The 10718-nt window shown below is 39.7% G+C and overlaps 1 protein-coding gene across 1 annotated transcript in view; it reads left to right on the forward strand.

Moving 5' to 3' along the window:
* Positions 1–9517, forward strand: part of AFF1 (ALF transcription elongation factor 1) — a 211885-nt gene extending 202368 nt beyond the window's left edge. Inside the window, exons 16-20 of the mRNA XM_019668071.1 lie at positions 1662–1798; positions 2386–2457; positions 2867–3004; positions 4843–5048; positions 6001–9517. Of these exons, the coding sequence (XP_019523616.1) occupies positions 1662–1798; positions 2386–2457; positions 2867–3004; positions 4843–5048; positions 6001–6122 (675 nt within the window). The 3' untranslated portion in view covers positions 6123–9517. The remainder of the gene's footprint in view (positions 1–1661; positions 1799–2385; positions 2458–2866; positions 3005–4842; positions 5049–6000) is intronic.
* The last annotated feature ends 1201 nt before the right edge of the window (positions 9518–10718 follow it).

The raw sequence follows: 10718 nt of genomic DNA on the forward strand, positions 1-10718 counted from the left end.
CCCCCCCTCCTGAGGTATCCTTCATAGGGTTTACCCTCTTGTCTCCGCCCCTCCCACCAGACTTGATGTGGCCTCCTCTTTAAGTCCTTCGTTTAGAGGTTCTGTTCATCTAGTATTCAAGGGACTTCCGAGATTGAATGTTGTATAAATTATTTGTAATTTTGGTGTGATCCTGGGAGGCATTTGGCACAGTGCCATCTTACTGGAAGTCCCAGACAGTTCTGATCTATGCCCATTGCACCCCATTTTAATAAATAATGATATCTCATTTCAAGTCAACATAGGCCAGTTTGGACAAAAACCTGAATGGCCATCCTCTTTGAATTATTGTCATTTAATTGCACAGTGTCTCAAAGATGTCCGTTTCACATTCCAAATAGTTAAGTGCACAGCTGAATATAGAGGAGTGTATTTCATTTCTGCATTATATTCATTGTTGAGCAGGGAAATACGAACCCTAGTACTTTAACACTGTCGCAGGAGATACATGGAGAGTGTATCATAGGTATATTTGCATTATCAGCCTTACAAAACACTTAAGGAGGTGGATATTGACAGATTGCATTACAGTCATTCCTTCTCTTTATACACTGAGGCCAATACAAATTTTGGAAATTCCATGAAAGACGTATTAAATAAGTTTGAAGAGTTAAATTCCCACCAGCGAAGCAGACCAATAAGACCCTGTACTGCTGATTACTTGGGTCATGCTAATTTGATAAATTTATTCTTTCTGTCACTGATTTTCTGAGCCTAGGTTCTCTAAGAAAAAAATTTTGTCAGGTTATTTAAAAAACATTAAAATTAGCAGTGCTAAACCATCTTTCTTTGCTAATATGTCCCTATCTTTTTATACTCCACTGGCATCTTCACTGTTGTCATTCTTTCTTTTTGAACATGACCAAATTGGAAGCATTAGCAGAAACTACAAACTTGCAGGTGTCGTGTTAGTTGCTCCTGCAGTGTGTGGTACACATGCCATGTGTGGTCTCAGCTGAGTTGCCTGTATTCCACCAAGTGAGAAGAGCGTTAAGGGATAAAATGTGTCTTTAGGTTTAGGTGACCACCAGTATCGGATTTCATTTTTATTTCTACATCCCCTTTAAGCAGCTCTGCAGTTTTATCCCTGTTCACCCAGGGGACAGCCTGGTACATTTAACCCAGACTTCCAAAGGAGATTAGACAGTCTGTTGGGCTCTGAGATAACAAAACGATTATTGTTTGACATAATATCTACGATGCTCATTATGTTTTCTACTGATTATAAGATAAACTTCAATACCTGCAAAGAAACTTGTGTCTGTTATCTAAATGTATAGAATAATCAATTTCTTAGGAAAATTATATAATGAGTAATTGCATACTAACAACAAAGATTGCCTCATTGCCTTAGTTTGAATATGTACTTTAATAAGGTTTTGAGAGCATAGTCTTATTACAACATTATTGTCTTTTTCCTACTGAATTTGTGCTAAAAGAACATTTTCAGTAGGTCAGACCCGACAGGCTTTGGTAATTATTTGAATGTGGTTTGTTCTCACACTTCTTGGTGGCCATAATTAATCTATGACAGTAGAGGGAAGTTGCAGTAAAGAATGTGGGTGAGAAACTAAGGAAAAGTCTGGTTTAGGCCTAACAGTGATCATGATCTTCTTCTACAGACGGACAAGGTTGGGAAGGCTTCTAAGTACTTGGAAGCTGCCTTGACCCTCATTGAGTGTGGGATTGCCATGGAGTCGGAAAGCCCGGCATCCAAGTCGGCTTACTCGATGTACTCTGAAGCTGAAGTCCTCGTTAAGTAAGTGCCAGGTCGTTTTGCCATCCTCTTAAGTACTTCTCTTTCTTCACCTTTATTGCCATAATCCATTTGAACCTTAGTGTGAAGACAGCTTAATAAAGGCCTTAAAACAAGTGACTGATCCAGGAACTTTTTTTTTTTTTGGTCCTGAACTAAAATTATATCCTAGGTGAATACTAGAACAGAAAAGCTGAATCCAACTACATCATTTGCCAAGTGCAGTGTGAAATGCCAAACCTTTCAGGGAGAGAGGTTGGTTTTTCCAGTTTGGCTTTCTTATCAGATGCCCTCTCAGCTCAGTTTTAGCTTCCTTCTTTATTATCTGCATTTCAACAGGGGACTCAGTCAGGACACAAGTCTACTTGGGTTCATGTTGATGGACAGGCCATGGAAGAGACACGCCCTTACCTCGTTTTCTGAATGGCCTGAATTGTTGCTCCAAAGCCTCATTTTTTCTATATTGCTCTTGTCTCCACATCTTCAGGAAAAATCAATATAAAATGGAGACAAACCTAATAAGATGTCATTGTGTCAGGGATTTTTCTATTCTTTTGTTTAACAGGATCTATTTTGATATTTTCCTACAGATTCATAATGTCACTGAAATCCTTCTCAGACTCCACAGCATCAACACAAGAGAAAATACTTGCTGTTTTATGGTGAGTACTTTTCTCTTTTCCTAAATAGTGTCACGTTTGCTTTTGTATCTTTTGATGTACAAAAAGATTTTCAAATTTGTTTACTTAGCATGAAAATTATAGTGAAAGTTGAATCAATAAAAGATTAAGGTCAAGGGATTATTCCCACTGATAGTTAATTATTATGAAATGGCACCTACTGCCATTTTGCTGATAACTCAATGAATGCTTTAGTCTTGTGATTTAAATGGTATCCTTGTATATTTGTGTTTTTCTACTAATATTTCTGATGACAGTAAGACTCTTAAGATGTTCTTCGTCATGCAGATGAGTGTGTTTGTTAGGCTGTATAAGTTTAGATGGCTGTCTTTCTATAACAGTGACACTCATATCTACAAGGTAACACTTGAACTTCTCTTTCTGTTCATAGCATGCGTTGCCAGTCCATTTTGAACATGGCGATGTTTCGTTGTAAAAAAGATAGAGCAATAAAGTATTCTCGTACTCTTAATGAACACTTCCAGAGTTCTTCCAAAGTTGCCCGGGCACCTTCTCCATGCATTGCAAGGTAATGATAAGCTAATTTAAATAAATTACGGTATTGGGTCATTAGTTACCTCTTGCTTTTGCAACGATTTTGCATACATGTGACTTTGGCTTTTAAAATTTTGTACACATCTATGACTATGTGCTTATTTGCTCCTTAAACTTAAATTATTTGTGTATTTCTCCCTATTTGAGTAATAGTTATAAATCAAGGCATTTGCTGATTGGATAACATAAAAAGATAATTCCAAAGAATATAGGGTCAAAATGTTAGAGCTTTGAGGATCTATAGATATGCCTAACGACACAAAACAACTAGAGGCCGAGCTGATGGAACCAGAGCCAAAACCCTTTCTCCATATATACACATCACCTTGGTATTTCAGTAAACAAGAACTTTCCAGAACTGCATGCCCTCCACCTTCTCCAAGATCCATACCAGTGATATTAAGAACAAAAATTATTATTTCCAGTTAAATTCTTTCCTCACTTTGTGAACTGAATTTGTTCATCTATGCCATAGGATGTTGAAAAACAGGATCCTTCTGCAAGTGTTTTTAAGGTGAAGATAGAATTTTCTTCCCTGTAATACTTGCTTAGTCTTTTTTTAGTTTGGTCATACTCCTTGACAAGTTCTCAGTTCTGATAGGTTTTGCTATTTTAAGAATATCACTTAGAAGATTGCCCCATTTCCAGCACATTCAAAGGAAGAGATTCCCATATGGCCTCTTTAAAAAAAAAAAAAGAAAGTCCTGATTGAGAAGGAACTGCCTACCTCTGAAAATTTTCATGACTTCCACCTCTGAGGTATTATTCTAAGTTAATATGTTGTCAGTTACATTATTTTAGCATTTGTCCAGCGAGTACCTTCCTTGTACCAAACCTTGTTTTAGGTACAGGGGATGCAGCAGTAAACAAAGCAGACAAAGAGTCACCACCCTCATGGAGCTTCCACTCTAGTCCTTCAACCCAAAGGGCAGGTGTAACCTCATTATGAGGTTGCTGCTGACCCACCTTTCCATTTTATACCCGTTAGGTCTAAGTGATTTATTTAATTTGTTTCTCATTTGACCCACATCAAGGCACTTGTTCACTCACATGTACAGGTATATAGGCAAGACGAGAGTAAAGAGAAGATTATGACCCCCCTGATACGTCACACTTCCTTGCCTTCCCACAGTCATGCATTGATTCAGCTCGTACTTATCAAGAGCCTCTCCTTAGCACCTACTCTGCTAAGTGCTAGAAATGCAAAGATGAATAAGAGATGGCCCCTGCTTTCAAGGTGCTTGTGACCCAGGGAAAGGAATAATGGAATGTGAGAAATGCAATAGATGAAGTTAATAAATGCGAAGAAAGAAGTTTAGTGGAAAAAAGAAGCCCGGATATATATCCAGTGTCTAGGAAACTGCCAGGAGCTGATTAGGTGCTCAGTTAATGTGATGAAAGAATGAACATAGGAGAGATTAGGGTTGTCTCACAGGGCAGTGTGTCTTACTGGGAGAAGTGGGATGGCGGTAGGAGAGGAAGGGACTCCAGGTCTAGGAAGCAGATGATGTCAACAGTGAGAAAACAGGTTTGAAATACAGACCTACCCACCTGATTCTATGTCCAGCAAAGGACATCTGACGTCCATCAAGTTACCCTTTCTATTTGGCGAGTCCCATCCCACTGTATTTTATGGAATAAGTTCCCCAAATACTGAAAGTGGACGTTATCTCTTTGACCTTATAGAAGCGACTGTCATTTGGGCTAGTCCACACTGAAACTTGGTGACTTGGCCTGCAGTTCCAGAGACAGGAAACCTGTAGTCTGGGGATTGAGGTGATTAAGCAGTTCTCTCTTTTTTTCACCTTCTAGAAGCACAGGCACACCATCCCCTCGCTCTCCAATGCCTTCTGCTGCCAGCTCCACAGGATCCCAGTCCAGCGCTGGCAGTGTGGGGAGCAGTGGGATGCCTGCCACCATCCAAAATATGACATCCTCCTATATCACTATCACTTCCCACATCCTTACCGCCTTTGATCTTTGGGAACAGGCTGAGGTCCTTACAAGGAAGAATAAAGGTAAATGGCTCTGTGGTGGTAATTACTGGGGCACGGGGACTGGGAGGGAATAGTGTTGTGTGGACTTTACGGTCATTTCTTTGAGGAAAAGGAAGAGTGTAGCTATGTACTCTTCATTTCCTCCATTTTGCCTCCTAACCTAGTCCCAATGCTGCCTTGAGCTCTGTGGCATGGAACCGAATTTCTGTGGCTAGAACCTTAGCAAAATTAGTGGCCTCAGCACTTTCAGAAGTTCTGGCATCATCATTTCAGCCTGAACGGAAACGCTAGCAAAAGGGCAGAACAAATGAAAAAAGGAAAGTCTCTGGCTGTCCCTAGGCCCAGCAAGCTTGAGATATGAAGTAGCAAAACCTAAATACTGAGTCTGTTTTCAGTATACATTAAGAAAGATGGTTAGTGACAGTACAAGAAATGTGGCATAAGTTAGCATTCTTGAAACTTGTATGAGGAGAAAGCCCTTGGGGAAGTCCAAGGTTTAGGAGGTGGCAGAGCATGACGTCAGTGCCAGTGACCACTAAGTAAAGGCTTATATGTAAATACCAGATTCTTGCCATGACATATTTTTTTCCTGGCTGTAGCCACTTAATTTCCTCACAGCCTCTTAGAACTTCTTACAAACTAATGATGCTTTTCAACATGTTGGGTTTTTGTCTTTTCTTTCATGCATCCATTGATCCAAAAGTATAAACTAGGTATTCTCCAGTGCCAGCCACTGTGCTTGGCATTATGGCTTCAACTCTAAATAAAATAAGAGCCAGTTCCTACCCTCCTAGTCTAGTGGAGGGATGTGGAGAATTAGCAAGCCATAACAGTAGATGGTGATTCTTTGCTGTGATAGATGAAATACAGACTATTGTGGGGATTGCATCTAGAAACTTGACGTTTTGTTTCCATTTCTTATTTTTGTGCTTGCAAGTGTGTTTACTTGGTTTTGGTTTTGCTTTGTTTACAGAGTTTTTTGCTCAGCTCAGCACAAGTGTGTGCACCTTGGCCCTCAACAGCAGTTTAACGGATCTGGTGTACTACACAAGACAGGGTTTTCAGTGGCTAAAACAAGGAACCAAAACACCTTAATGGAGCCCCAAGTTGACTTGATGCCTTGGGAACTTTTTTGCACATTGGAAGCCTCAAAAACAGTCCAGACATCTGTCTCATCAGGACACCTAACTTGAGAAGCACCATGAGATGGCCAGGACATTGGTCCACCTAAACTCTCTCAAGAACCATGTGATCATTGGTTGGGCACGATGGCCATGCAGAAGCAGACACGAGGAGGCTGGCTTCAGAGATTGATCTTGCCTTTCCTAACTAAAGGACAGAAGTGCAATGTAGCCTAAGAGGGGGGTGTGAATGGTCTAGAAACATTTCCGTATTTTTTCAAACCAGCAGGATGCAAGTCACAAATGAAATGAAAGAGAAGCAATTTCAACTCTGAAAGCAAATTCACGTCATCCCAGTAGCCACACTAATCCATTCCCAGAAGGCAATATTTTTAACAATGAATTTTGGTGTAGGGTTATGTGGATGATTTTTTTTTTCTTTTAAGTTTTTTGGGGATGTATTTGTTCAGTAGATTCTAACAGTCATCCATAAAACATAAATTGTGAAGGATTCCACTGTACCCCACTTTTCTGCCAGTGAACAGTGGCTTTGATAATACCAAGTATTGTCATAATTTATAGAATCGAGGGCAACCCTCCATTGCCTGGAGTACTGCATGTTCACCCCAGCCCTGATTTCTTCATTACTGTGCTGAAAGGCAGCCCGAGTCCGAGCAGCACATGGGGATGCCATTGGAGGACGCGGCGCTGCCGTTCCCATCCCCTTCTTCAGGAAAAGGCAGTCGCCATTGACTGGATTCTGGATTTTCTACCTTGGGGAAGAAGGGAACCAACATTTATACATGACCAGTTGGCTAAAGGGCTTTTTAATTTTTGTTCAAGTAGAGCTGGAATTCGAGGTGCTGATCTGTGGTCTAGTTATGTGGTAACTCATGTTGTCTAACCAACTCAGAATTTTGTCATTGAACAAAGAAAAATGGAATCTACTTCTTAGAGAGGCTATATTTTTCTGCTACAAATTATTTTATATTTATAGCAAAACTAGATTTTTCAGAGCCCTTAATTGTCTAGGGGAAATGAATTCCCTGAGAGGATGTGGAGATTGAGTGGTGAATTAGATTTAAAAAAAAAAATCATCACCACATGCCTTCACTCTAGAGTGTTCTCAGTCAACTAGATTTGATAGGTTGAAGAGGAACTGTGGCCTTCCCATATATCGTTATTGCCATATTATGTACATTAAACAGATCATTTTGAATGACCTAAAATGAAAGAACACATCAGAATTCCCACATATCCATAAGCACAGATTTTCTTTTTCATTGACACTTTGAAGTTTATTATTGGAAGCATTATTTTGAGGGCATTGATTTTAAAAGCCAATTCTTTTTATTCCTTTTAGAAGTAGAGTTTGCACACATTAAAATTGAGGAGTATTATCTCTACAATTGGTTTATTTTTCTTCCTTCCCCCTGTTCTGCCCCTCTCTATGTTGTTTGCTACCAAGCATGTTTGACATTTTCCTATTTATTTATTAGTGAAGAAGGGAATACCATCTTTATTTATAATGAAGAAGTCTGAGGTCCATATGATGAATGTAAGAACTTTCTTGGGAATTTGGCAAATATATAAAGGGATGTGTAGAAGATGGGAGTGATGCTTCTTTTTTACAGTATGAACTGTCTGAAGTTGTTCCTTCAGCATCTTATCAGCCAGTTCTTTTGTCATCACTGGCTGGAGCAGAGGTTTGTTACCTCATATTTAGGTTAAAGCCAGAGAATTACAGCAGGTAGTAATATCTGAGCACAAAAAATTCATGTTGGAAGTTTTGATATTTTCAGATAGCTTGATGGACCAATTTTATGTATTGACATTCTAAAGCAAAGTCATGGTCCTTTTTCAGTTACTCATTTAAAAAGCAACCTGTTGTTAAGTGAACAGCAATTGCCTGGTAGATTGTATGCTTGTGGCATTATGTGTCCGTCTCGTATGTGTAGGAGATAAGACACCACAATCAGGCTGATGTAGTTATTCAGCATTGTTTTTCTTTTCTTTTCTCTTGGCCATTTTTTCCCTCTTGACCCTGTTACTCCCCGGTATAAACCACTTGTTAATGTGGAAGAATGTGTTCTTTGGGACAGGTTCTGAGCTGTGCAGATTGTGCTGGGGTTGGAGTGTGTGTCCTGTCAGCAAGCCACAGTGCTCCCTCGACTGAGGACATTTCCAACTCGATCTCAGCCGATGCTAAAAGAAGCGATTGCTTTTTCAGTGGCCTTTTTTTTTCCCCCTGAACTTTATATTAAAATTTTATTTATACCTTGAAAAACTAATGAATTTGCAGAGATCGGTTTGTACTATTTTGATCAAGGACTATTTCTGATTCTTACTGCAACTTGTGTTGTACCTAGAAGAGAATTCCTAATGCCTACTTTTTAAATAGAGTGTGAAAAGGCAGTGGCTGGTGAATCCTTATTGTTCATAAGCTCTTTTTGCTGTTACAGTTGTATATAGAAATCAAAAGGGTTTTAAATAATTTGCACTTTTTCACTGCATGCTTAAAATCCCAAACGCAAAATTTGTACTGAGGTAGATAATTGAAAGGACTAGAATATAAATTACCTTTGAATATGTTAAGTTTTTATAACAGTAATAGTACACACTTCACAGTGAGACAAATACAAAACATTCTGTAAAAATGGAGTGTAAAATCTTGCCTTTGGCACTACAGTTTCGGGTGTGTCTGTGGGTGTGTCTGTGTGTCTTTACTAGGAAATGGAAGGACACTGTTTTACTTTAAAAAATGTTGAATGTTTCTATCCTTTCTCGAGATAATTAAAATGTGAATCCCTGAACTTGAGATTTTAGCCAGACTAAGGGCCCTGGTAAACGAAGAAAAATACTTTACTGGAATTTATCAAATTCCACTGGGTTAAGAACGTGGAAACATAGGCCACATACGAGCTGTGGTGGAGAGTTGGAGGGTCCAGTAGGCATATTATCAGGACTAGAACTACCATACAATGACGTATCTGATATTATGACTTAATCACAACACCAAATGCAGAAAATATCGGATCTCTTTGAACAAAAGAACCTTTATTTTATAGATCTGTTTTGACCAAAATATATTCTCTATTTCCCTTAGACAAATTGGATCACACTTATCTCCCTTGCTCTATATCCTTTGATTCCAGATCTCAGGATGTTTAGAAGCTAAAAGAAACTACCCCTTTCTGGCTAAAAACTTGCCTTAATTGGTACTTTAAATGTTAATGTTACTAAGATCCGGAGTTTACTATTTTGATTCCTGTTCAGTAAGTTTTAGCAGTAGAAAGAAACCATTGTGCCCTCCAAAATGAACACAACTTTTAGCTCTGAGATATGGAAGGAGACGTGTGTATGTGTNGTGTATGTGTGTACACACACACACACACACACACACACACACACACACACACACACACACACAGAATATGAGAAACTGGTTGAATTGGATATATTTATTGTGCCTTTGGTTGACCAAACCTAGTTTTAGAATAATGCTGTATTGTTTTGCCATGGCTTTAATTAAGAGGTGTTAGGTGGGTCTTGCCCCTTTTGCTCTTCTGCTTCACAAAAGTTGGAGGCGTATTTGTGCATCTTCAGGTAAATTAATCCAGTAAGGCTTGATCCCCCACCTCCCACCACAGACTCTACTTTTTTCTTAAGGATTTATTTTCCTGACACTACACACCATCTTTGAAAAACTTTTCCCCATCATCTCTTACACTTTTGACCGCTGATTAGCAGTATTTAAATCTTGCGAGACTATTTGGGCTTCTTTTAGAGACACAGATACGAAGGTTTGATCGCTGGCAAGTGAGTTTCGCATGTGGCTGTGGAGGGGTGTCGGGCTCGTGGCGGTCCCTGCTCCTTTCCCTCCCTTTCTCTAATGGGTTGCCTCTTTTGGTTTTGGTCCTATTTAGGTTTTATGGATGTAAGGCTTTGTCCTGTGCCCTTTTTTTTCTTTTGTCATTTGGTTGCAGGAGGTGGAGTGGCAGAATAATGCGGTGTTGGGGATTTTCCTTCAAACATTGCAAGTGGTATTTCTACCATAGGAATCTCACATACACAGAAAGCTGTGTTGGTTTCTCAGTGATTGACAGTGAACTGTGACCACTGGCCATGTTCTTTCATTTTTATGATGAGTTGGCAAGCACCACCTGCCACCTTTCCTAAGGTGGCTGTAAATTTCCTATTGACCTGGGGGGAAATCACACTATATTCTGTCCCACTGTGCGTCAGATATCAACAGGTACTGTGGTGAGTGGAGAAGTGCCTGTATTTCTCTACCCAGGAGGGCAGGAAGGAAACATTCAGCTCCCTGTGAGCCCAGATATTACTGTATTGGCCTGGAAGGACGAGGGAAGAAGACCACTGACAGTGAGGCTGGCCGAGCTGCACTGGTCAGACCAGGCAGTGGCTGACCTAAGAAGATAACCTGCTTTGCTTAAAAGTAGATGTTTAAGCGATGCTTAACACAGGCAGTATTAACTTCGCCTTTGTTCAGGCCGTCAACATGTATTGTTAAAAATTACTGCACATCCCCCCTCAGATACCAAGTATACAC

Source organism: Hipposideros armiger, unplaced genomic scaffold (assembly GCF_001890085.2).
Source record: "Hipposideros armiger isolate ML-2016 unplaced genomic scaffold, ASM189008v1 scaffold_515, whole genome shotgun sequence".
NCBI classification, from domain to species: domain Eukaryota; kingdom Metazoa; phylum Chordata; class Mammalia; order Chiroptera; family Hipposideridae; genus Hipposideros; species Hipposideros armiger.